At 39.9% G+C, this 27,544-nt stretch overlaps 1 protein-coding gene across 3 annotated transcripts in view; it reads left to right on the forward strand.

Annotated features, from left to right (window-relative positions):
• Nucleotides 1-27,544, forward strand: part of greb1l (GREB1 like retinoic acid receptor coactivator) — a 351,285-nt gene that overhangs the window by 161,636 nt on the left and 162,105 nt on the right. For 2 of the 3 annotated variants that reach the window (XM_043688237.2, XM_043688239.2), the window contains exon 2: nucleotides 12,272-12,389. The exons of the other annotated variant lie outside the window; for it this stretch is intronic. In XM_043688237.2, coding sequence (XP_043544172.1) covers nucleotides 12,354-12,389 — 36 coding nt within the window. In that variant the 5' untranslated portion in view covers nucleotides 12,272-12,353. The remainder of the gene's footprint in view (nucleotides 1-12,271; nucleotides 12,390-27,544) is intronic. 3 annotated transcript variants of the gene reach the window in all.

Genomic DNA, 27,544 nt, shown 5'->3' on the forward strand with positions numbered 1-27,544 from the left:
ATTTCAGTTACATCACACTATAAATCTTTGCTATAAATTCTGTGTTACGATCAAGCCGCCAATATCACCTGATGAATGAGCGTCGCTCCGAAAGCTAGTGTGCTTCCAATTAAACCTGTTGGACTGTAACCTGGTGTTGTGTGATTTTTAACTTTGTACAGATTTGAAGATTTACAATATGATGATGGTATCCCAGTGCATGTAAGTGTTTGAAAGGAAGGATTAAAATCAAAGGATCAGGGTATTAAGAAGAATATAGCATCTGTGGTAAGGAGTCCAAGGTCTTCGATTTCAGCAAATAAAAGTACTGAAATGCCATTATCTTCTGGTTAAAATGTTCAGTGTGACAGGTTCAAGGTAGTGGATGAGATGAAGCATTAGACATTAAAAAAAGCATGATAGTTTGAAAAAAACATGTTTTCACCAGGACGAAGGACCCGATACCCAGCATGAGCAAAACCAATATAGTGTACAAAATCCCATGCAAGGACTGCACAAAACACTAAATAGGACAAACAGGAAGACAGCTAACGATTCGCATCCATGAACACTAACTAGCCAAGAAACGACATGACCAGCTATCCTTAGTAGCCACACAGTCAGGTGACAAGCAACATGAGTTCGACTGGGACAACACTACTATTATAGGACAAGCCAAACAGAGAACAGCCAGGGAATTCCTAGAGGCATGGCACTCATCCACAGATTCAATCAATAAGCACATCGACCTGGACCCAATATACCGGCCACAGCAGCGTACAGCTGGAACTGACAACCGGAAGCAGTAGGTACAAATCACTATAAATGCTGGAGGAAAGATCACAGAAGCGCTTCACAGGAGGCTCCCAAGCACTGAGGATGTCACCCAGACAGGGGACGAAACGGCTGCAACACAAATTCCTAGCTCAGCGAACAGAACCACATGTTTTCATTATAAATACTGAAGACCACCATGATGACCAGTTAGGCAAATGTATCTGCACTGAGTAGCAATTTCCTCTGTGATTTACCTCAATCCCATTTCCCTTCCCCTTCAGTGCTCAGTGGTTTTAACTGGAGATGGTGTTCTGTTACAATTCATTTTTCTTCCCATATTCATGCTATACGCCATAATGGAGTGTCTATCAAATGTAGTGGTCTAGCTAATATCTAAACAAATTTAGACTTGGCTTCAGGGAGGCACATCTCCTTAGACAAGAAATGATAAATGATCTCTTTAAAAGTTAAGTGTTTATAGTTAGTGGGATGTCTTGGAGTTTCCATTTAAAATTAATATAAAGTATGAGGTTTTCAATGGCAAGAATTTAACCTAGACCTTGCTGTCTGCTTATAAAGTGCTTTGAGATGATGATATTGATTTGCAAAGTTAAGGCAAAATAAATGTTATTACTTCAAGACTCGTATTCTCATTGGAGTTGATGTCTGATATGTCAGAAATATTTTAATTTATGTGAATTACATTATATTGTCTATTTTAAAGAAGAGAAATAGTTTGCTCATTACTAGTTAATATGTTTGGGAAGGGAGAAGTGCAGCAAGAGCAGCTTACGTAAGTAACTATTTCAGTTGGCTTTACCAGTTGGTTACTTAAAGCCACAATTCACAAGGAAAGCATTGATTTCACAGACAGAACAGCTTCTACATTAATAGAAAATTATTAGCATAAATTAACAAGGTTTTTCCAAAAAAAGTAACACATGTCAATGTACGCATAGTCATCAACCTACACACCTTGCACAGACTGGTGTGGCAACAGCTGATGTGTTTCTATTGTACATGAAAAAAGCCAAAACATTTTAAGCAGCAATCCTACATACTGCATCTTAGATCTCATACTTAAATTTCACGATTGCCAGTGTTTGCTGCTGTAGGATCTACACGTTTTTTTCCCCCCAGCTAGCTGCTTAAGTTAATGTGGCCCTGAGCTAGAGATTGCACATTCATTGCATGGAATCTACGATGGCAAATTTCCTTGGATCCCAGTGAGCTATATATGCCATTATTGATCTTGTTATTGAAGTGGAATGGTTACCCATAAGCCTTCCCACCCAATTTAATCAGGGTGGTGGTGAAACGTTGGTGGGTTCCCATCAACCACTCTCCTGCCCAATTAAATGCCCTCCCACCCCCAAACTTAATTTGAGTTGGATATTCTTTTTTATGGGAAAGAACAAAAGCGGTGGAACTCAGAATTGGCTTAAGTTTGTGAAAATCTATGAAGAGAATATTTAAGAAATTAATCTTTTAGGTGATGGAAGACATAGGAGAGGACATTAGCAGCAGCTAACAACTTGCATTTGTTATTCGTTTTTGCACTAAAATTCCCCAAGACGCTTCACAGCATGGAGTCAGAGAACAAAGAATTAAATATGGGCATCCTATAGCTAACTTATAGATGTTCATTGTAGGCAACATCTTAATGATGGAAAACAGGTTTTACCAGGTTTTATTAGAACCTAGGTGGCTGAGATCATGGCCATAAATAGGATAGTGGTAGTAAAGTGTGAGTCAGATATACAAAGAGCTTGTCAAAGAGATTATTGGACTCAAAACAGTAGGTAACCGAAGTGTTAAGGATGGTTTCAGTGGTGGATTGAATAAGTTAGGGACAATGTTGGCAAAGTAATGGTGACAGATATGGGTAATCTTTGTGAGCTATGAGCTGCACACTTACATTACTGTTGTACTTGGGGGAATATTCCTGGAAGAATGTCCAATGGAGTTATATGGGTGGAACTTAGAAATAAGAAAGGGATGATCACCTTATTGGGATTGTACTATTGGTCCCCCTGTAGTCAATGGGAAATTGAGAAACAAATATGAAAGGAAATCTCCAACATCTGTAAGATTAATTGGGATCTAATGGTAGGGAATTTTAACTTCTCAAACATAGACTGGGACTATCATAGTGTTGAGGGCTTGGATGGAGAGGAATTTGAGTGTGTACAACAACATTTTCTGGTTCAATATTTGGATGTACCTACTAGGAGAAGGAACAAAACTTGACCTTCTCTTAGGAAATCAGGCAGGGCAAGTGACTGAGGTGTCAGTGGGGGAGCACTTTGGGCCAAGTGATCATAATTCTGTTAGATTTTAAATCGTGATGGAAAAGAATAGACCTAATCTAAAAGTTAATGTTCTACTTTGGAATTAGGCCAGTTTAAATGGTATTAGGCAGGAACTTTCAAAAGTTGATTGGGGGAGGCTGTTTGCAGTTAAAGGGAAGGTTTGAGAGTGGGAGGCCTTCAAAAATGAGATAACGCGAGTTCAGAGACAGTATGTTCCTGTCAGTGCAAAGGGCAAGGCTGGTAGGTGTAGGGAATGCTGGATGACTAGAGAAATTGAGGTTCTGGCCAAGAAAAAGAAGGAGGCACATATCAGGTATAGAAAGCTGGGGTTGAGTAAATCCTTAGAACAATATAAAAGCAGTAGGACTTTACTTAATGAGGCGAGCAAAAAAGGAGACATGAGATAGCTTTAGCAAATGGAGTTAAGGAGAATCCCCAGAGATTCTATAAATACATGAATGGTAAAAGACTATCTAGGGAGAGAACAGAGTCCTTTAAAGATCAACGAGGCTGTCTATATGTGGAGCCAGAGGAGATGGGTGAGATACTCAACAAATATTTTGCATCAGTATTTCCTGTCAAGAAGGACCGTGGAAGCTAGGGAACTTTGGGGAAATAAATAATGCCTTGAAAAGAGTCCATATTACAGAGGAGGGGGTGCCGGAGGTCTTAAATTGCGTAAAAGTTGATATATTTTCCAGGACCTGATCAGGTGTATCCCAGAATTTTGTGGGAAACTAGGGACCCTTGTTATGATATTTATATTATCAATAGCCAAGGCTGAGATTCCAGAAGATTGGAGAGTGGCTAATGTGGTGCCGTTATTTAACAAAGGTGGTAAGGAAAAGCTAAGGAACTATAGACTGGTGAGTCTGCTGTCATTGGTGGGTAAGTTGTTGGAGAAGATTCTGAAGAACATGATCTACATGTATTTGGAAAGGCAAGGACTGATTAGAGATAGTCAACATGGCTTTTTGCATGGGAACTCATGTCTCACTAACTTGCTTGAGTTTTTTTGAAGCGGTGACAAAGAGGATTGATGAAGACAGAGCAGTAGACATCGTCTATATGGACTTCAGCAAGATTCTGCATAGCAGACTAGTTAGCAAGCTTAGATCACATGGAATCCATGGGGAGCTAGCCATTTGGATACAAAATTGCCTTGAAGGTAGGAGACAAAAGGTGGTGGTAGAGTGTTGTTTTTCGGACTGGTGCGCCACAGGATCAGTGCGGGGTCCACTGCCTTTCGTCATTTATATAATTGATTTGGATGTGAACATAGGAGGTTTAGTTAGTAAGTTTTCAGATGACACCAAAATTGGAGGTGTAGTGGACAGTGAAGAAGGTTACCTCAGACTGCAATGGGGCCTAGATAAGATGGGCTAATGGGCTGAAGACTGGCAGATGGAGTTTAAATTAGAGGTGTTACAATTTGGGAGGGTAAACGAGGACTGGACTTACATAGATAATGGTAAGGTCTTGAGGAGTGTTGCTGAACAAAGAGACCTTGGAGTGGAGGTGCATCGTTTTCTGGAAGTGGAGTCACAGGTAGCAAAGTGATGAAGAAAGCAGTTGGTATGCTTACCTTCATTGCTGAGTGCATTGAGTGTAGAATTGGGAAGTCATGTTACTGCTGTACAGGACATTGGTGAGGTCACTTTTAGAATACTGTGTTCAGTTCTGATCTCCCTGTTATAGGAAAGATGAAATTTAAAACAATTTTCAAGAATGTGCTGTGGTTGCAGGGTTTTAGCTATAAAGTGAGGCTGAATAGGCTGGGGCTGTTTTCCCTGGAGCTGTCAGAGGCTGAGGGGGGCCTTATAAAGGTTTATAAATCATGAGGGGCATGGATAGAGTGAATAGTCAATGTATTTTTTTCAGGTGGGGGCAGTCAAAAACTAGACGTTTAAAGTGAGAAGGGAAAGATTTAAAAGGAATCAGGGAGCTATCTTATTCACTCAGAGGCTGGTGCTGCCAGAGGAGATGGTAGAGAGGGTACAGTTATGTCATTTATAAGGCATCTGGATAGGTATATGAATAGGAAGGGTTTAGCGGGATGAGGGCCAAATGCTGGCCAATGGGACTAAATCAGTTTAGGAAACATGGTTGGTGCAGGTAAGTTGGACCAGAGAGTTTGTTTCTGTGCTGTGTAACTCCATGACTCTGTGACCATATCTACCTCTTACTTGAAAATATTGAATGTTTCGACTCAACTGTTTCCTTTTGTAAAGAATTCCACATGCTCACCACTCTCTGGGTGAAGACATTACTCCTCATCTTAATCCTAAGTAGCCTACCTCATGTCCATAGACAGAGAATCCTGGTTCTGGACTCCCTGGTTGTCAGGAGCATCCTTCCTGCGTTTATCCTATATACTCCTGTTAGAATTTTATAGATTTTTATGAGATGGCCTCCCTCAATCCCATTTGTTCAAAATTTAAGTGAATATAGTCCTAACTGATCCATTTTCTCTTTATTAGCCAGTTCTGTCAACCTTTTTGCATTCCCTCTATTGCCAGAATATCCTACCTCAGATAAGGAGACCAAGACTGCAGTACTGGTATGGTCTCACCAAGTTCCTAAACAACTGCAGCAAAAGATCCCTACTTCTGTACTCAAGTCTTCTCACTATGGCAGACCATTTGCATTCTTCACTACTTGCTGATCTTGCACGATTATTTTCACCCAGGTCTTGTTGGACCCTTAGAACTAAGTGGCTGGGTGGGATAAAGTGCTATTATTGATTTGATGTGGAGGTGCCGGTGTTGGACTCGGGTGGACAAAGTTAAAAATCGCACAACACCAGGTTATAGTCCAACAGGTTTATTTGGAAGTAGTAGCTTTCGGAGCACTGCTCCTTCATCAGGTTGCTGTGGAGCAGGATCATAAGAGACAGAATTTATAACAAAAGATCACTGTGTTGTGCATGCAACTGACGCGAGATATTGAACAAACCTAGATTACTGTTAAGTCTTTCATCTTTTAGAATGGGTTGCAGGTTTTAGTTCATCAATATGTAAATCCCAGAACTTCTTTCAAGTCTGGCACAACAATCACCAGACAGGGATGTTCCCTCCCAGTCGGGGAACACTTCAGCAAGCAGGGCCATTTGGTCTCAGATGTTCTGGTGACCATCCTCCAAGGCGGACTTCGGGACACACAACAATGCAGTGGCCGAGAAGAGTCTGATAGCCAAGTTCGGTACCCATGAGAATGACCTCAGCCAGGACATTGGGTTCATGTCACACTACAGGTGACCCCACTTCACTATACATGCTCACACATACAGATAAGCACACACTCTTACATACTCACACTCATGAAGACTTTCTTTCATACAGAGTCTCCCTCAGGCACATACACATAAACCCCCTGAGAGGTGCACACATGCAAACACACTTTCAAATGCACTCAGACGCACACACTTACACTCTCACACTCGCATACACACACACAGACATACACTCTCTCTCTCTCTCTCTCTCTTCGCGCCCCCCATCCCAGCCCCCCTCACATGCATGCACACATATAAGTCTATGGGGTGAATTTGCATTTGCAGAATTATAATTGCAGATGCATTCTATTTTGTTCAAAAAGCACACAATCTGCAGGCAGTCAATCCCTGTAACATTTTATAAATTCCTACTTTGGAAATAGAACCTCACACCTTTCATGCATTATCTGAGCTGAGATGTCACCTTTTTTTATAAAACCTTAAGTTATCTCAAGAACATGATTTAAAAGAAGTTCTAGGATTTGCATATTAATGAACTAAAACCTGCAGCCCATTATAAAAAATGAAAGACTTACTAGCAATCTAAGTTTGTTCAATATACCATTTCAGTTGCATGCATGACACTGTGATCTTTCACTATGACGTATGTGTCTTATAATCCTGCTCCACAGCTACCTGATGAAGGAGCAATGCTCCAAAAGCTAGAACTTCCAAACAGTTATTGATTGCACATGGTCCATTTGTATCAAGGTAGACTGGATATGCTAGGGATCTCAGCTGCTAATATTCTGGAAGTGAGATAAGGTACTGTTAGTGGATATAAAGCACTCATGTTTGAATTAAATGCTGCAATTGTGCAACTTACCATTCAAGAATTAACTAGAGGTTGGTAGAATCCAGACTTGGCGTCCTATAGACACTTAAAAATGTGTTGCTGGAAAAGCGCAGCAGGTCAGGCAGCATTAAAGGAACAGGAGAATCGACGTTTCGGGCATAAGCCCTTCTTTCAGGCTTTATCCTATAGATACTGACAAGGGTAGAAGGAAACCTTAAGTTTTGCTAATGTTGGGGTATAAGAAACTTTGGTCATTTAATGTTTAATGTTTGTACAATCTTTCCAGATGTGTGATACAGTGAAATGAATGAGCAATCCCATGAAATTCAAGAAGTATTTGGCTACAGTAGGAGATGGTGAATGTACTTTCCACTAAAAAAACAAAATAATGCAAGGATGAAGTAGCAATTTCAAAGCTGTGCATTGTAGAATTTGAATCAAAAAAAGGAATTTGGAAGTTTTATTTGAACAAATTACAAATCTTAAGTGGTGATAATTTTAGAATATCTGTATAAAAATGTTTGTTTTTATCATGACTTTCAAGACTAATTGGTTCTTTTTTGAAGTAATGTTACTCTCTTGCTAAATTAGAGAATATGGAGCTGCAGAATGTTGTATATTGCATAACTCCCCCCCCCCCCCCCCCTTAAAAATATCTTGTATTGAATGAGACTTCTTGGCCATTGGCCTTAAAACAATACAGATTAATATCTAGACTATTTCAAACATGGGGCATGCAGCTCAACTTGTAAATTGGAAATATCAATGTTTTAGAACATTTCAACCAGAATATTTTGTTCACTTATTTCTGAACTTCCCCAATGTGGTTATCACTGGACACAAGGAAGACAATGAGCATGATGATTGAGAAATTCCTTGGATCTTCTCTCTCTTTATTTGCATTAATAATCGAAAACAGCAGTAGAAATCCTGTAAGGCCTAAGAACATGATTGTATTTAATATTAATTACCTAAAAGTGTATGGCAGCAAAATTAAAATGTTACAAATCACAAACCTGCTGAAATATTTTTGGTTCTTGCTTTCTACACTAAAATTGCAAATGCCAGGAGTGCAGGAACAGAAAACCGAGGGAAAGCAGAAAATGGAGACAAGCGAATATTTGGATCACAGGAGGGGATATTGAGTTATATAACATGGAAACAGACCCTTCGATCTAACTAGTCCATGCTGATTATGTTCCCAAACTAAACTAGTCCCACCAGCCTGTGTTTGGCCATATCTCTCCAAACCTTTCCTATTCATGTATTTATCAAAATGTGTTTTAAATGTTGTAACTGTACCTGCATCGATTACTTCCTCTGGTAGTTCATTCCACACACGAATCAGTTCCTGTGTAAAAAAAAGTTGCCCCTCATGTTCTTTTCAAATCTTTCTCCTCTCACCTTAAAAACATGCCCCCTAGCTTTGAACTTGCACACACTAGAGAAAACTATTCACCTATCTATGCCCCTAATGATTTTATAAACCTCTAAAAGGTCACCCCTCAACCTCCTACACTCCAATGAAAAAGTCCGATACAGTGTAATTTGGGGAAATTTCACTTGGTGGGATTGGCTGTGTGGTTTTAATCATCCTGAGAGAGAGGGGAGAAAGGAGGAATTGGTGTACAAATTGCTGTAGAGTATGAGCGATAACAGTGGAGAGAAAACTTGCTGAGTGAGTGTTGGTTTGTGAAAGATAATTTCTCCAATTGTGAAATTGATATCTAAGAAATGGAGGTGGGAGAGTAGGGTTTTGGTTGTGTGTGATGATTGGGAATCGCCTTTGTGGATTTGTGGAATAGGAGGGGGCAAGAGCAAATTTAAAATGTTGTATAATGAAATTAGTATCAGTGGCAATGTTTTGGTAATTTTTCATGAACTCTTCTTACGAAATTCTAGTAGCAAGTGGAAGGTCCAATTAGAAATACACTTCTAAAATTCCTGAAACATAACTGTTACCTCATGTGGAACTCGATTCTGTAGTATATTGTCAATTGATTTGTATTTCTTTGCTTCATTGACATTTTTACTTATTTTTTTCTTATTGAAAAACAGAGGTCACTCTAAGCGAAAATATAACCAATGGTAAAATAATCATAAGTGGCATTATGAAAGGCAGTTTCACTCATCAGAGTATTCAAAGAATCAGAAACTATAGCAATTTTTGGTCTGCTAGTCTAATCCACATTGGAGGTATCTGTTATGATCCTATTTCTCTGCTCTTTGCCTGCATGTTTTTTTTAAATATATGATTTCCTCTTAAATATAATGATTAATTTGCTTATAATAATCACTTGCAGTAATGCTTGCATATTCGTAGCTGTTTGATCGTATAGAAATTCGGTATTCCTGAAAAAGACATTTAGTTGAAGCTTTTTGTCTTGTACTCAAGATGGTTCACAAGAAATATGACGTACTGCGTGAAAGAGGCTGCTTATTGTTGGCAAGTGACTTATGAATGGTAAATATGTTGCAATGGAGAATGCACCAATTATTGATTGGTTAACTGACAAACTTTGTTTCGAGATGTAATTGGACAATATTTGCTAAATAATCCAGAGTGTACAAAGGACTGTGCTGACAATCAATTCACTTTTATTTGCTGGGCTTGCTCTCCATGCCCTATGAGATAGAGGTCCCTTATTTGGCAGTTGCTATCAAAGAAATATTCTGCAAGTTGCTGAATTCTCTCATGTATATGGTACACATTGCTGCCATGGCATACCAGTAGTGGAGGCAGTGAATATTTCAGGTGGTGGATGAGGTGCCATTTACGTGGCTACATAGTCTGAGTAAATATTGAGGTTCTTAAATGTACTTATCAAGGCAAATAGTCTCTATTCCATCATACCCTTGACTTATTCTTTTTCATTGGTGGAAAGACTTTGTGGAGACAGAAGGTGAATCATTTGCCTCAGAATTTACAGCCTTTGACTTGTTTTCGTAGTTGTACTTATGTGGCTGGTCAGTTAGGTTTCTGGTCTGTGATAATCCCATGGTTTTTGATGAAGTTCAGTGATGGTAATAGCATTGATGATCAAGGACAAATCAAACATGGCCATTGCCGAGCGCTCATGTAGCCTGAATGTTACATTTCATTTTCAGCTGACGCCTGACTGTCTTAAGTCATACTGCATGCAAACTACTTCAAATCACCTGAACACTTTACATACAATGATCCATGAAATCCTTTATTTTTTTGATTTATGTTGCAGGGAAAGGCATTGATGAAATAAATTAAGATAGTTGATCTTAGGACATAGCTCTGAGCAAATTCTGCTGTAATGTTCTGGATCAGGATTGGATTGGATTTAAACAACCACAGCCATCTTCCTTTGTACTAAATATAAATGTAACCAGTTTCTTCCTGATTCCCATTGATTCCAATTTTGCTAGGGCTTCTTGATAGTGTTGAAGAAAACTCTCGAGACTCAGACCTTGCAAACTGATTAGTTTATTACACGATATATCATGGGGAATTCACCGTCCTAACTGTGGCTCTGTGTTAATCCGAAGTACATCAGGATACTACAGGATTATATAGAGAAAAAAGATAGGAGCTGATCATTAATTACACTGTTTGGCATGCTTACAAGTTGGTACTAAATTACAGGTTAGTCGTTAAGTTCAAAACTAAAGCACTATTATGCATTCTACAAGTGGACAGATCAAATGGTATCACCACCTGTTTTAGTTACACAGATTGCTGATATTAAGCAGAGATATCCATAATTGGCTGAATGACCATGAAGAGGCAATAACTAGAGAAGGAAGGGGGACTAATTGGAAAGTCTGTGTCAGCTTGACTGGTTCTACAGCCTGCGCTGATCATTCAGCAAAGGGAGGAGACATCTTGAGAAGGAAGATAAGGACAACCTTTCACATTACCTCATAGTAAGGAATGCATAGCCAGCATAGTTCTGGTTGGGGATACAAACTGGAACTCTCAGCCGAATCAGGAAAATGGCTTCCAGGCAAATAATGTTAACTTTTCTCCAACAAATAGTCAAATGCTGCCTTGATATCACTCACACCTCACTTCTAGAGCACAGGTCTTTTTGAGATTGTTTCAACTATCCATGTATTACAGTCTGCCTCTGAGTTGTCCTGGGGAATCTCAAACTGTTAGTGATTAGGAGCTGATTAGAAATACTGTTGACCCATTCCATCATTTTGCTGATGATTGAAATCAGGCATGTGAACAAGACATGGAGAAAGTGAGGACTGCAGATGAAGGAGATCAGAGCTGAAAAATGTGTTGCTGGAAAGCGCAGCAGGTCAGGCAGCATCCAAGGAGCAGGAGAATCGACGTTTCGGGCATAAGCCCTTCTTCAGGCTTTCCTGAAGAAGGGCTTATGCTGGAAACGTGGATTCTCCTGCTCCTTGGATACTGCCTGACCTGCTGCGCTTTTCCAGCAACACATTTTTCAGCTGTGAACAAGACATGGGCAACTTGATTCACCCAATGACATTGGCCATCCAATAGGACAAGTGGCCTGCAGGAATTCTAATCAGATTATTTCCTTCAGAATGATTTAACTTAAAGCATTCAGGTTGTAAGTGGCATATTTTTCCACTGAAAATTTCTGTGGCAGCCTTTGTAACTGTCTTTTCAGATTTAGGTGTTTCTGACAGATTTTCCTCCGAAAACCAGAAACAAAGAAATTTAACTGTGATCTCATATAAACATTTACATGCTTGCACTATGTGTTTTGATAGGAAAGAGCTGAATGACTAGTGCAAATCTGAATTTTCAGTTGTAGCTGCAGGGTAGCAAAGTGGCTCAGTGGTTCGCACTGCAGCCTCACAGTGGCAGGGACCACCCAACCTTGGGTGACTGTGTGGAATTTGCACATCCTCCCTGTATTTTTGGGTTTCCTCTGGTGCTCTTGGTTTCCTCCTCAGTCCAGACATGTGCAGGTTAGGTAGATTGGCCATGGGAATTGCATGGGATAGGGTATGGGTTGGGTCTAGGTGGGGTGCTGTTCAGGGGGTTGATGTGGACTCGATGGGCCAAATGGCCAGCTTCCACACAGTAGGGATTCTATGAATTTGAGAGCTAATTCAGCTAGGTTGAAGAAATATGTGGTTCTTTTGCTTATTTCATGATCTTTGGTTTTCTTTGTTTAGGACTCATAGTTTCTGCCATTGAGAAGATTTACTGACTGTGGAGATTCCCCTCTACTTTTCCACTTGTCACCTAAAAAAATGAATGCATTTCCAGAAGGTTGATTTGAAAGAAAAAGAGGTAAAGAGAAAATTAATTCCTGTAATCCTTGCCTACTGTTTTACATATTGTACTTTGGTAATATTGAACTTGAAATTTGTTGGAAAAAATGGCACATTTTGTCAAATGTTTGAGATTGTTCATCTGAGGTAGATTGAACACATTACAGGACCAAAAGCCTGAGGAATTTGCAACCATGTACCTATCAGGACAATTGAAATACTAGTGAAGGGAAAAGAATGTTTTCAATATATGGGAGGAAAGTGCTGATTGTTTGGCAAGTGGACTTTGCTTGTTAGAGACTGTGCTATAGTGAACGCACCAGTTTACAACAATTTACAGTTAACTGTCAAGGTTTATTTAAATCTTAAATCAGGAAGCTTGACTCTAGCTCATGTCTCAGGATAATGCCTTGACCAGAGAATAGATGTCATCTTTGTTTTGAGTTCAGAAGGTATTTACATCTTGTTTCTGTTTGTCAAGAACAGAACCCAGTATATTTATATACGTAGCTTCCAGCAAATGCAAGTGTACCACAACTGTGAGCTTGACTGACAACCTTGAATTGGTTGTGAGCATAATTATTTGCACATTCAGGATTATTTGGTAAATGTTGGCCAATCGTGGAAACACATCTAATTTTGGGTCCTGTATTGCAAGATTTGCAAAAGTGTGTTATTTGGGTATGGTCAGCAGTTTGCTTGTTGTGAACAGCTGAACGCATATGGTGTTTGATACAATCAGTCAGTCTCTGGGTTGTACAGCCAACGTGCCTAATTTCAAACTGGCACTGAAATGCCTTACCATGAGTCCTATTTTATCACAAACTTCCAAGTACTCGGAGAAAGTAGGGATTGCAGATGCTGGAGATCAGAGTCAAAAAGTATAGTGCTGGAAAAGCACAGCCGGTCAGGCAGCATCTGAAGAGCAGGAAAGTCGACGTTTCGAGTATAAGCTCTTCATCAGGAATGTGGGGGGGAGCTAAGAAACAACTGGGAGGGGGTGGGGCTGGGGGGAAGGTAGCTGGGAAAGTGATAGGTAGTTCAGGTTGGGAGGTGATGGGGGATAGGTCAGAGTGGAGGGTGGAATGGATAGGTGGGAAGGAAGATGGACAGGTAGGACAGTTCAAGAGGGTGGTGCCAAATTGGAGGGTTGGATCAGGGATAAGATGGGGGGAGGGGAGATCAGGAAACTGGTTAAATCAACAATGATCCCGGGTGGTTGGAGGGAAAATAGCCCCAGCCTATTCAGCCTCTCCCTGTAGCTCAAACCTCCAACTCTGGCAACATTCTAGTCAATCTTTTCTGAACCCTTTCAAGTTTCACACCACCTTTCCTACAGCAGGGAGACCAGAACCGAATGCAGTATTCCATAAGTGGCCTAACTAATGTCCTGTTCAGCCACAACATGACATCCCAACTCCTATACTCAATGCACTGATCAGCAAGGCAAGCACACCAAACACCACCTTCACTGCCCTGTCTACCTGCAACTCTACGTTCAAGGAACTATGAACCTGCACTCCAATGTCTCTTTGTTCAGCAACATTCCCCAGGACCTTTCCATTAAGTGTTTAAGTCTGCCCTGACTTGCCTTTCCAAAATGCAGCACCTTACATTTATGAAAATTAAACTCTATCTGTCACTCCTTGGCCCATTCACAAAAACACCAAGTCAACCAACTACTGTTTACTTTGTTACTCTAGGCCAGTTTTGAATCCAACTCGCCATAGATTCCACAACTTTTACTCTTGTGATCAGTGTGCCACATTCAATCTTATCAAAGGTTTTACTGAAATTAATACTGGCTACATCAAATGCACAAATCTCATCGACTGTCCTTGTTTTGCAACCAGACATAGTTTTGCTTTAAGAAGTATGTACTGACTGTTTTCTTAGTCTGTGTGATTTAGATGAAGATTTATCTTGCTCTTCAATTTTTTTCCATTCTCCACAACTGAGATTAAGCTACATAGTCCATTTTTGCATTCCTTCTTCAAAACTGATATAATGTTATATGTGGCTCCAGTCTTCTGGCACCACATCTGTAGCCAGAGGGGATTGCAAAATACTGGTCAGAACCTCCTCTCTTCTCATTTCCCTTGCAGTCTGCAATGGATGAAGCAATGCTGTAAACATCTATCACCCTCGTCCCTCACTGTGCACAGGTTATCCTTATGGTAGCTCATCGGCCCTGCTCTTTAGTTATTAATTTGAAGATGCTGTATTTAAAAAATAACTTCGAATTTTCCTTGATTTTACTTGCCACTATTTTCCACATTCTCTCTTTGTTTGCTGAAATTCCTTTTTGTTTTCAACTATTGGTTGCCTGAACCTATGTTAAGTCCTGTAATTTCAAGGTCATCCAGCTGCTAAGCAACAAATTTTAATAAAGATGCAAGGTTGAGCAGGAGGGAGGGACTGACATGAAAGGTTAAAATTGTTAATCTGTATTGGCATGAGGCACACTGGATAAGAGGAGTATTGCTCTCATTCTGGAAATGGTACTTGAGTTATTGATAGTGACATACAAAGTCAATTGCTTTTATGTGTTTAAAATTTTGGATTGAGGTATTTTATACAAGCACATGACTGCAGCTGTGAACTACTGTTGTGTAGAATGATTTTACGCATTGGTGATTCAGGTATTAAATATCAAGACAAAAACTTGTTCATATATAATATATAAACTAAATATCAAACAAAGTTGTACATTAAACCACATCGAGATACAAGGCTAGAAACTTGGCCAAAGAGCTGGATTTTAAGGAGTTTTATAAAGGAAGACAGCGAAGTACAGAGATGAAGAAGTTTATGAAGGGAACATCAGTTTAGGACATGATAGTTGAAGTGGAGATAAACTTAATTGGCCCTCAACCTGCTCTGCCATTCAACAAAATCATGGCGTTCCTTTTGTGGACTCAGCTCCACTTACCCACACGCTCACCATAAGCCTTAATTTCTTTACTGTTCAAAGATCTATCTGTCTTTGTCTTAACATTCAGCAAGCTGGCCTCGACTGCTTCACCAGGGAGGGAATTCCACAGATTCACAACCCTTTGGGAGAAGAAGTTCCTCCTCGACTTAGTCCTAAATCTGCTCCTCCTTATTTTGAGGCTTTGCCCCCAAGTTCTGGTCTCATCCGTCAGTGGAAACAAACTCCCTGCTTCAATCTTATCTATTCCCTTCGTAATTTTATATGTTTCTGGAACATCCCCCCTCATTCTTCTAAATTTCAATGCATACAGTCCCAAACTACTCAATTTCTTTTCATAAGCCAACTCTCTCAACTCTGGAATCAACCTAGTGAAACTTCTCTGCACCAGCTCCAGTGCCAGTACATTCTTTCTCAAGTAAGGAGACCAAAATTGTACACAGTACTCCTGGTGTGGCCTCACCAGTACCTGATAACCTCCCTGTTTTTAAACTCTATTCCTCTAGCAATGAAGAATGATACTCCATATGTCTTCTTAATTGCCTGCTAGGCCTGCAAACTAACTTTGTGATTCATGTACAAGGGCACCCAGATCCCTTTGCACAGCAGCATGCTGCAATTTTTCTTCATTTAAATAATTGTCCATTTTGCTGTTATTCCTACCGAAATGGATAACTTCACATTTACCAACATTGTACTCCATCTGCCAGACTCTTGCCCACTAACTAAACCTGTCTATATCCCTCTGCAGACTTGCAGTGTCCTCTGCACACTTCGCTCGACCACTCATCTTAGTCTCATCTGCGAACTTTGACACACTACACTTGAGCCTTAACTCCAAATCATTGATGCAAATTGTAAACAATTGTGGTCCCAACTCTGTCCATTCTAATTCATTACATGGAAACACACCTGTTGGACTATAGCCTGGTGTTAGGTAATTTTTAACTTTGTTCACCCCAGTCCAACACCGGCACCTCCACATCATAAATGCACTATCTGTAACGCTGTGCACCTTTATCTTATGCAGCAGCCTTTGTGCCAGCATCTTGTCGAATGCCTTTGGGAAATCCAAATACATAACATCCACCCGTTGTCCACCACACTCGTAATGTCCTCAGACAATTTCGATTTAATTCGTTAACCCTGACCTGCCTTTCATGAACCCATGCTGTGTTTGTCCAGCGGGACAATTTCTATTCGGATGCCTCACTATTTCTCTCTTAATGATAGATTCAAGCATTTTTCCCACACCAGAAGTTAAGCTAACAGGCCTATAGTTACCCACCTTTTGTCTATCTTTTTTTTAAACAGTGGAATTACATTTGATGTGTTTCAATTTGCCGGAATCATCTCGGTGTCCAGTGAATTTTGGTAAATTACCATGAGCACATTTGCTAATTCCCCTGCCATCTCTATTAGTACCCTGGGATACATGCTATCAGAACCAGGAGATTTGTCTGCCTTTAGCCCCATTAGCTTGTCCAACCCTACCTCTTCAGTGAAAATGATCGTTTCTCGGTCTCCATTTGTCATAGCCTCCTGATGTGAAGACCAACACAAAATATCTGTTCAACTTGTCGCCCATTTCCTGATTTCTTATTATTAAAACCCCAATTCTCATCCTCTAAGGGACCAAGGTTCACCTGCTGCTGTTTTTCATTTTATATATTTGTTGAAACCTTTGCTGTTTATGTTTGTATTCTGAACTTGTTTACTCTCATAATCTATTTTACCTTTTTTACAGCTTTTCTCGTGGCTTTCTATTGATCTTTAAAGCTTTCCCAATCCTCTAGTTTCTCAGTAATCTTTGTCACTTTGTATGCATTAGCTTTCAATTTGATAGCCTCCTTTATTTCCTTAGTTATCCATGGCTGATTATCCCTTTTCCTACAGTCCTTCCTTTTCAGTGTACTTTTGCTGGGCACTGTGAAACATCGCTTTGAAAGTCGTCCACTGTTCCTCAATTAACTCACCATATAGTTTTTGTTCCCAGTCTACTTTAGTCAACTCCTCCCTTGTCCCATTGTTGTCTCCCATGTTTAAGCACAAGACACTGGTATTGGATTTGACCTTCTCACCCTCCATCTGTATTTTAAATTCAACTAAACTGTGATCACTCCTTTCGAGAAGATTCCTAACTATATGATCATTAGTTATTCCTGTCTCAATACACAGAACCAGATTGAGGAAAGTTTGCTCCCTCCTAGGTTCCATTATATGGAAACTATCACAGATACATTCTATGAATTCCTACTAAAGACTGCCTTTACTGACTTGGTTTGACCAATCAATATGTAGATTAAAATCTCCCGTGATAATTGCTGTACCATTTTTAAATGCTTAATTTTTACATGTTATTCTTTGTTTATTGCCTACCCTATTGAATCTTAATAACTGCATCAGAAGAACGTTTGTTTTTCAACATTCTCTCTTTTTCTGTCCCACCTGGTGTCCACTCAGCTTAGTGCTTCACTGCAGTAGTAGCTGCACTCAGCTGCTCAACTGCCTTGCTTTTTATTTACTATCTTGATTCTCTTTTTGTTAAGCCCCCACCCACTCTAGCTAGCTCAGAGCCTCCCCTTAGATTCCTATCCCTCTGCCAAACTATTTAAGGTCCATTCAGTGCTAGTAAAACCACCTGAAGAATGTTGGTCCCATCACTGCTTGGGTAAAGACCATTCATCTTGAATAGGTTCCACCATCCTCAGAAATGGTCTCAATTATTCAGAAATCTAAAGCCCTCCCACCTAACACCACTTCCCAGCGACATATTAAACTGCCTAATCTATCAATTGCTAACCTCACGGAGCAAATGCCACAGGTAATCTGGAGATGACTACCTTTTGAGGTCCCGGCTTTCAATCTGGCCTCTAACTCCCCTACATTCATCCCTCAGGACCTCATTCCTTCTCTTACCTATGTCATTGGTACCATGGTGTACCACAACCACTTGGTGAGTTACCTTTTGCACCCCCCCACCAAAATGCCCTGCAGCTGCTCAGAACCCGTGCACCAGGGAGACACCACACCATCCTGTTGTCACTACAGCAACTGCAGAAGGCCTCTCTGTTCCCCTAACGATTTAGTCTCCAATCACTACAGTCTTAACTGCCTTGGGGGTCTCCTACATTACTTGCCTTGTCTTATGTTGACATGTATCAGTCATCCACTCCTATCCTCCTGCACCAATTTACACTATGGGGTGACCACCGCCTTGTACATACTATCCATGTAACTCTCATTCTCTCCTATGCTCCTCAGTGCCTCCAGGCCTTGCTCAAGCTCCATAATCCAGCATTCAAGTTGGAGGTACTGACAGCACCTGCTGCACACGTGTTGCTCATCAATGCAATCAACATCCAAGAAATCTCACTATTACGATTTGGAGCATACAGCTTGAAGGAGCTGGTCTACCATCCCTTTAATTAACCTAAAAATCAGCCCCTTAAAAAAAAAACTAAATCTAATTCTCACTAACACACACTAACACTTAACTCGTAAGTATAGTAGTTTCAACAGGTTATTTGGTTAGAGTAAGAAAATTAAAGAGTTGTACTCATTCCTCAAACAGCCAATCACTTACCAGTTTGGCTGTGATGTCGCTCAGGGATCTCGCGCTTCCTCTGATCAGAAACTGTTTAAATATACCTGTTTACTTGGTCCCTGGTCACTGCTCACCCTCCCTTAACCACTGGAACTCTCGCTGCTAATGTCCCTCTCGCGATTTCCTGGCCTCTTTGTTCTTTGAAAGCTCTTTACATCAAGGTTACTTTTTGATTTTTTTTTGGGAACTGTCTTTTGGTTTTCAAGGGTTCTTTTCATTCTCAAGAACTCATTTATTAAGTGATGCAGTCACATTAGTAACAATATCTTCTGAGTTTGCATTGACATATAGAGATTTTGCTCTTGCGCAGAAGCAGAATTCATCAATATTCTCAATAATTGTTAAACCTGCATTAAACTTAAAGCAACAATGCTCAAGGAAAGCATTAATTTCCTGGAGACGACAGTATATGAATTGATACAAAGAAATACCGTACAATTCAGTACAGCACAAGAATAGGCCTCTCGGCTCACTAAGCCTGTGCTGATTTCTAATCCTTAATTAGACCCACTACTTACCGCCCAAGCACAATTTTTATCCAACTGTTCACCTCCCATTCATATGTCTATCAAGAGATGCCTTAAACATGGCTAATATGCCTGCTTCCCCACCTTTACTGTCAGTGCATACCCACCACTCTTTATGTGAAAGATCTTCCCCCTGCTCTTCTCCCCTAAACTTTCCCCCTGTCACTTTGAATCTGTGCCCTCTTGCAGTTGACCTTTTCACCCTGGGAAAAAGCCTCTGACTATCCACCCTATCTATGCCTCTCAGAATTTTGTAGACCTTTATCAGATCACAGCTCAGCCTCCATCTTTCCAGTGAAAACAATCCAAGTTTATACAAGCTCTGCTCATATCTAAAACCCTGCAGATCAGGCAACATCTTGTACCACTTCCTCTGCACTCTCTCCTAAGTCTCCATGTCCTTCTGGTAGTGTGGCAACCAGAACAATATTCCAAATGTGGTCTCACTAACGTTTGATACAACTGTAACATAACTTGCTGACTTTTATATTCAAAACACTGGCCAATTTAGGCAAGCGCATTGTATGCCTTCTTTACCACCTTATCCACCTGTGTTGCCACTTCCAGGAATCTGTGGATCTGTACGTTCTGATCCCTTTCTATGTCACTCCTTCTAAGGGTTCTATCATTTATTATATAATTCATATCTGAGTTTTATCTTCCAAAGTGCATCACCAAATAGGAACACATTAAAAGTATTTTTCTGAAATGGTGATGCAAGTTTCTACATGCTTTAAAAAATCCCACCACCTTCAGCACACCTTCCGTAGATTTAGGAGATCACAGCTAATGTCTTTCAATCTCATACATACAAAGCCAAAAGTTTTTAATCAAACAATTACTACCCTGTTTCTGCATCTCAGATTTCAATCTCCAATTTGAATACAAGACATCTACAGCACAGAAAAGGGCCCTTTCACTTATCAAGTCTGCACCACTCAAAAACAACCACCTAACTGTGTGAATATTCAAGGTCTTTTCCCCAGAGGAGTTCAAAACTGGAAGGCATAGGTTTAAGTGAGATGGGAAGAAATTAAAAGGGACCGAAGGGCCAACATTTTTGTGCAGAGGGTGGTGCGTGTATGGAATGGACTGCCAGAGAAAGTGGTATAAGTTGGTACAATTGCAGCATTTAAAGAGCATCTGGATGGATAGATGACTAGGAAGGGTTTAGAGGGATCTGGGCCAAATGCTGGCAAATAGGACTAGATTAATTCAGGATATCTCGTTGGCATGGACGAGTTGGACTGAATCGCCTGTTACCATGCTGTACATCTCTATGACTCTGTGACTCTAACTGCCTCTGTAGCAATTCTCTCCTCCCGTATATCATGTTTCCACCCCCTTCCCCTTCTGCAGTCTCCTTCTCCTCCTCCTTGCAGCCTCTTTTCCCTCAATCCCCCTTCAGTAGCTTTCCTCTCCCTTCCTTTGCTGTCTTTCATCTCTCTCTGACCCCCACTTCCTGTCTCTCCACATTCCCCTTCAATCTCTAACTTCCACCCACCTGCTTGCAGCCTCCTAAATCCATCTTCTTACAGCATATGTGTTCTACACGCTTCTCCTTGAAGTCAGCTTCAATCTCCTTTCCCTACAGATATTCCCCCTCTGCTGTAAGTGTCTCGCAACCTCATCAGCATGCCACCCCCCCATCCCCAAACGCCTTGATACCCAGCTGGTGACCCTCTATTGCCCTGATAAAAGACCTGGCGGATGGCACCCAGTGACTTACTCACCGCTGCCACTTACCTTCCAAACTGCTCACTACACCTCCCATTATGGGCGGTTTCTTTCCTATGTTTGCTATTGATAGGCCCGATCAGCAGCATGTATGGGAGAGGAACAGCTTCTAGCTCCTCACCAACATGGTATTCCCTAGCACAGATGAGGCTTTCCACTGATTTATCGCCCTCACAATTGATTTTGATTTCCTCCGGTTGTTTAGGGGTGAGGTTGACTGCTGTCCCCATATGTTTTAATTGCTGATATGACGTGTTTAAATTAAACTCAGATTCATAAGAGACCAGATTTGGGGGAGTGCAGATATCTTAGACCTGAGTTGAGCAGTAGGGGTGTGTCCTTGGAATTTAGAAATAAGTATAACTCTTTTAAAATCAGGATGTTGCTGGAATGGGAACCAATATCAGTCAGCAACCATTGGAGTGATGAACTGGACTTGGTACAAATTAGGCCTCAATGAGTGACAACATCACAAAAATATGATAAAAATCGTCAATAAGAACTTTTCCAATTTTGTTTTAAGCACATTTTGGAATTTTCTTCATACAGTTGTTATTTATGTCATACCCCAACTTTTAAAATCTGAGTTCGGTATTACCTAACTGCTACCTCTTCAAACTAGGCTGCAAAGTAGATAATTTGTTGCTGAAAGAGTTAAGAAGTTGATGCTGACTTAGAACCTGCTATTGTTTAGTGTGGTAATGAAATCTGACTGAGTTTTCAATAGAAAGCAGATTTGAAATTTATTGCTTATTGTGCCCTTGGAACAGAAGTGAAACCCACCAGAGTTACAGGGTCATTGCCACAAACCAGGTTAAATTTACTGCTTTTTATATTGCTGCAATTGGACCCAAGCCCCTTATCAGTAAAGCTTTTGTGGAAAACTTGCGAGCCGTGTAGCAAATGGGGACGGGTGACTGTGTGACACTTTATATTTAAATTCATGGCCAGGTGCTAGAAGGAAGCAAAATCAACTGAGTTGACATCGATGAATGCAGCAGGCCTGAAGTGAAGCAGAAACAAATGCAGAGGTCATAGGGCGGAAGAATGAGGGTCAGTGAGGCACTCTGGGGGGTGTATTTTGTTACTTTGTCAAGTAAGCATGCTTTCAAATCTTTGATAAACCTTGATTTGTGATTTTTTTCATGAAAGTGGAAAGCGTATTTTTCTCAGAATGACTTGAAGAATTATCTAGCTTTTATGAATTGTCATCCTTCCAGCTGCATATCTATCATATTTAATATTTTTACAACATAGACAATTATGCAAGATAAAACTTGTTCCTGCTGAGGTTATATTCCCCTCAGATTTCTACAAATTCTGAATTCAGGATTTTATGCTTGACAGAAAATTAGCAGAATTATGAAATGCACAATCCTTAAAATTTGTTTCATGTTATTCAGCCATAGCCTATGATGAATATTTCTTTTAAAATATTGATGCGATTCCTGAAGTGCTAATTATTTTTAAAAGTCTTGAATGTTTTCACATAAAATCATTCCTGAAGTTGGATCATTTAGGGTCAGGAGCAAGCCTTTGTATATGAAGATGAATGAAATACCACAAAGGTCATCCTCTTGGGATCTGGCACGTGCCAGAAGAAAGCTTTCTGCTTCGCAGAACATTCTTTAATTCAAGCCAGTGTCCAACATACTACAAACTGGATGGAGCATTTTAGAGAGCAATTGAAAAATTTAATTTAAATACAACAAGAAAGGAATCTCATAGCAAATGATAGAAAATTCCAAAGATGTTGGTGAAATTAGTTTTTGTGAAGTGGTGTATCTGTTTAAACTACTGGGAATAAGGCTGTAAAACAACTGTAGTAATGTTTGAGATTCTTCAGAACTAGAAGTGTTTACTTTACCAAAGAATCTGTGGTATGTCAAGGAACAGGGGTGCTTAGATGGAGTCTTCTGGCAATTGACAAAAACATTCCTTTTAGTGATGACCAAAGAATTTCCAAAGCAATAAACAAATAGAATTCAAACCACACCTAATCTTGGAAACACAGATGTCTATATACTGTTGAGATACTTTCAGATTCCAATTTTCTATTTTAAATTTAAAGCATTTCTGCTGAGAGAAGGTTTTATTTATTTTTTTCTGCAGTTATAATCCAAAAAGGGGATCTTATAAAAAGAGAAGAATCCTCACACTGTCACGGGAAGAAAATAACTGGACAAAATTTCACTTTTTTGAAGCTTTTACTCTAACAAAATGACTAAAATTAACAGTGACACATTAATTAGGAAGGATATTACAAATTGTTATGCCACGGGGTAAACCCTCTGCTTAATTTAAGATCAGCAAAGATTTATCCCATGTAGTAATCTGTAAAACTTCAAGTGGCCAAGAACTATTTCGAATAAAAATTAACAACTTTATTATTTAAAGTATAACAGAGAATAATTAACTACAACTATTTACAATTCCTTACTCTAACCTATTGGTTACCTTCACTTCTATAATACTAGTCTGATAAAACTCCCAATTAAGATTTACAAAACAATACTTCTTATCTCGAAGCCAGGCTCTTCTATTTTGGTTCTTCTATTTGGATCTTCCTGTGTCTTTTTTTCTTCTTCTTAGGGATTGTGCTTCCCAGGTTACTGATCGAAAAAGATACTTTTAAGAGAGCTATTTTTCAGGCAGTCTTTTACATGCTGGGGCTTGGCAGTTCTCCTCCAACTGTTCAGTATTTCCCCAGTCTTATACCCCAGATCATTGGATTGTGTCAATGGCTTTTAAGATTGACAATATACTCAATTTAAACTTGATTGGAATTTGGTATATTTCGGGGTATAATTTAAACTGATCGGCCTAATTCGAATCTGTTTTTTGTCGTTTCCAGGCAACCAACTACTCCAGTAGCTGGAGCACATGTTACATTGTATCTTATTGAGAACATTTGGTGCTGTCACAGTTAGCTTTCAACTTTCTTAAGAGGTATAGTTCACCCACATCTTCATAACACCTCCCCCCTTAAGAAAAAAATGAACCATCATAATGAAAAGATGGCTTCATTTTATTTACTTTTAAATTACCCGAACATACAGATAACATTAATGTAAGTTCACATTAACTTCTTCCCATATAGGTGTGTGTATACATAAACGTTAAATAAAGACCGACCTCATCTAAACTCTATCAGTTAAATCCACGATTATATTCTTCTGACCTGCAACATGTGTGATTTATAAATTAAAAGTCTGTAACATAAGACCCCAACGAAATAGTCTCATATTCTTATCTTTAAAATATTCCAAGAATGGAAGTGGATTGTGATCCATGTACACAACTGTCTCCGACACATTGTTCATGATGTACACATTAAAATATTGAGTACCAAGCTCAATAGTTTTTCGATTGTGGAGTATTCCTTCTGATGGATGTTGATCTTCTTCGAAAAGTAACCAACTGGCAGTTCAATCCCGTCCTCCTCTTCCTGTAGGAGTGCAGCTCCAATTCCAATGTCACTAGTATCGATGGCGACTTTAAAAGGTTTTGAAAAGTTTGGTGTAGCTAAAACTGGTTTGGTGGTTAATATTGATTTCAAATGGTTGAATGCCTCCTGGCATGGTTCTGTCCACCAAAACTTTGTATTCTTCTTCAGCAAACCAATTAATGGTGCCACTACACTGCTGAAATTTGGAACAGACTTCTGATAGAATCTGTTGAGTCCGTAGAATCGAAGCACCTCTTTCTTCGAGATTGGTCGGGGAAATTCCTTGATGGTCTTCGTCTTGGCGTTCTGTGGAGTCAACCATCCATGATCGATGTTATGTCCCAAGAACATCACCTATGCTTTCGTGAATTCAGTTTTATTTAAGTTTATCACCAGTTTTGCTTCTCGTAGTCATTAAAGAGCTCTGTCAACTGTACCATGTGATCTTTCCAGGACTTACTAAAGATTACTACATCGTCCAAATAGACTGCATTGTTTGTTAACCCATCCACAACTCTGTTCATGTGTCTTTGGAATGTGGTGGGTGTATTCTTCATTCCAAACGGCATTACTGTAAACTGATATAGCCCATTTGGGGTTACAAACACAAAAATGTCTTTTGCTGTCTCTGATAAAGGTACCTGCCAGTAACCACGCATTAAGTCCAACTTGGTGATGTAACTGGCTTGTCCGGCTTTCTCGATACAGTCCTCCAATCTAGAAATTGGATAAGAGTCTGATTTTGTAATGGCATTGACCTTCCGATAATCCACGCAGAATCTTTGAGTCCCATCCAGTTTGGGAACTCAGATGATCAGCGAATTCCACCCACTCTGGCTTGGTTCGATGATGTCCTCATCGAGCATGGCCTCCACCTCCTTCTGAACCTGTCTGGCTTTGTAAGGATTGAGCCGATAGGGGTGTTGTTTTATCGGAGCAGTATTCTCTACGTCTACATCATGTACAATAGCATTAGTCCTCCCCATCTGATTCTTACATATGTCCTTGTACTGTAGTAACAAATCTTTCAACTCTGTTCTGTGCTCCTGAGACGGAGAGCTTACTAACCTATCCCAATCCTCAAGGACTTCTTCATTTTTAAATCTATTTTGAGGCACCTCAAAATCCATATTGTCTGGATTTGATTCCTCACTCTGCGGGGCAGCAACTAACACCTATTTCTCCACTTCTTTCTCTTTAGTGTAATATGGTTTCAGCATGTTCACATCACATACTTGATACCTTTTCTTTCTATCTAGCATCTTTACTAAATAGTCCACCTGATTCAACTTTTTCTCAATTTGATAGGGACCACTTAAACCTGGATTTGAAGGGATCTCCTATCACTGGTAACAGTACTAACATGTTATCCCCTCGGGAAAACATCCAAGTCTCAGAGCTTTTATCTGCCACCTGCTTCATTCTATACTGTGCCCTCTTTAGATACTGTTTAGCTAACGCATGTACTCTATTTAATCTCTCCCTCACCTCTGATACATAATCTAAGTGTGAGATCTCTGACTTTAGTCCTGTCAGTTTTTCTTTAATTAATTTCAAAGGGCCTCTCACTTCATGACCGAATATTAACTCGAAGAGAGTAAACTGAGTAGATTTGTTTTGGGGCAACTCTATCGGCAAACAATACGAATGGGATACCTTTATCCCAATCATTCGGGTAATCCTGACAGTATGCTCTCAACATGGTCTTCAAGGTCTAATACCATCTTTCTAAATCAATTTTTGCGTTAAATTCTTATTGAACAAATACAACCCTCATGTAGTAACAAGTCCTTGCATTCCTTGTTGCACAAATATGGGATCACCTGTAAACTTTCAACAGTCTCTGTTTTATTGGGTCTCTCAATTCCCATCCAATAGTTTTGGTTTTTGAGTTGTATTCACCTGCTGGTTTATTCCATTTAAAATCCTCAGAGACAGTTAGCACTAACAAGGTGCATGACCACAGACTCACTCTCACTGGGTTATAACTATTCTGATGGCAAGGTATTCCCACATTCTGCAGATACTCCTTCTCTGAATGTTTAAATGCTGTGATGGGCTCTGGCACTACTACAACAGCAACAGTGGGTATTGTCCAATTCACAAACCCCTGCTTTTGCAATCTTCATGGTTCTAAGCTTTCTGACTGTATAATACAAGTACAGTCTGTGCTCTATTTTCAGAAGCATGTTTCAATACCAGTCCCTGTTTGAGATCTACCAAACAGAAAACTGTTCCACTTAGAAAGAGCCTTGCCTGTTTATTTTTTGCACAAACTCAAAGTCTTTTGCACTGCCAAAGAAAGAAAACTGGCTAACCACATCAAGCACTTAATTTTCTATTTTCCCATAGCTAATTAGCTGTTCCCTTTCATGGTAGCTTGAACGCACATTACATTTCTTGGAACCTAATGATATTACAATCAGGAAATCTATCAACATTCTTTCAAAGTGCACCCGAGCCCATTTTGTTCTTAAAGCGATATTAACCAATGAAAACAGAAGCTTTTTCCAACACATGGCTCAGCACCAGTGTTCCTTCTAAGCTGTGTTGCTGTGTAACTGCTGTGAGGTTCCATGCATACTGATCAGTATGAAATGCATTGAGGTCTGCACACCCAAAACATATAATTAGAGAGCATATTGGTCAGCACAGCAAACCATTTGTTGGCTACTAATCAAAGAGTGAAACATTGCATGTGAAATAAGGCATTAATTATACCTTTGTTCTCAAACTAACTACCAAGCATAGGAGCACAAGGAGTCTGTCACTATGGTGATATGAAATCACATGATACTGGAACAAGAATTTGTCGACTTCAGTCTAACTTTTTAAAATTAGATTAGATTCTCTAGTGTGGCAACAGGCCCAACCGCCCCGCCGAAGAGAAACCCACCCAAACCTATTCTCCTACCCTACATTT

Source organism: Chiloscyllium plagiosum, unplaced genomic scaffold (genome assembly GCF_037043375.1).
Source record: "Chiloscyllium plagiosum isolate Xiang-an unplaced genomic scaffold, Cpla_swu_hap1 HiC_scaffold_4, whole genome shotgun sequence".
NCBI classification, from domain to species: domain Eukaryota; kingdom Metazoa; phylum Chordata; class Chondrichthyes; order Orectolobiformes; family Hemiscylliidae; genus Chiloscyllium; species Chiloscyllium plagiosum.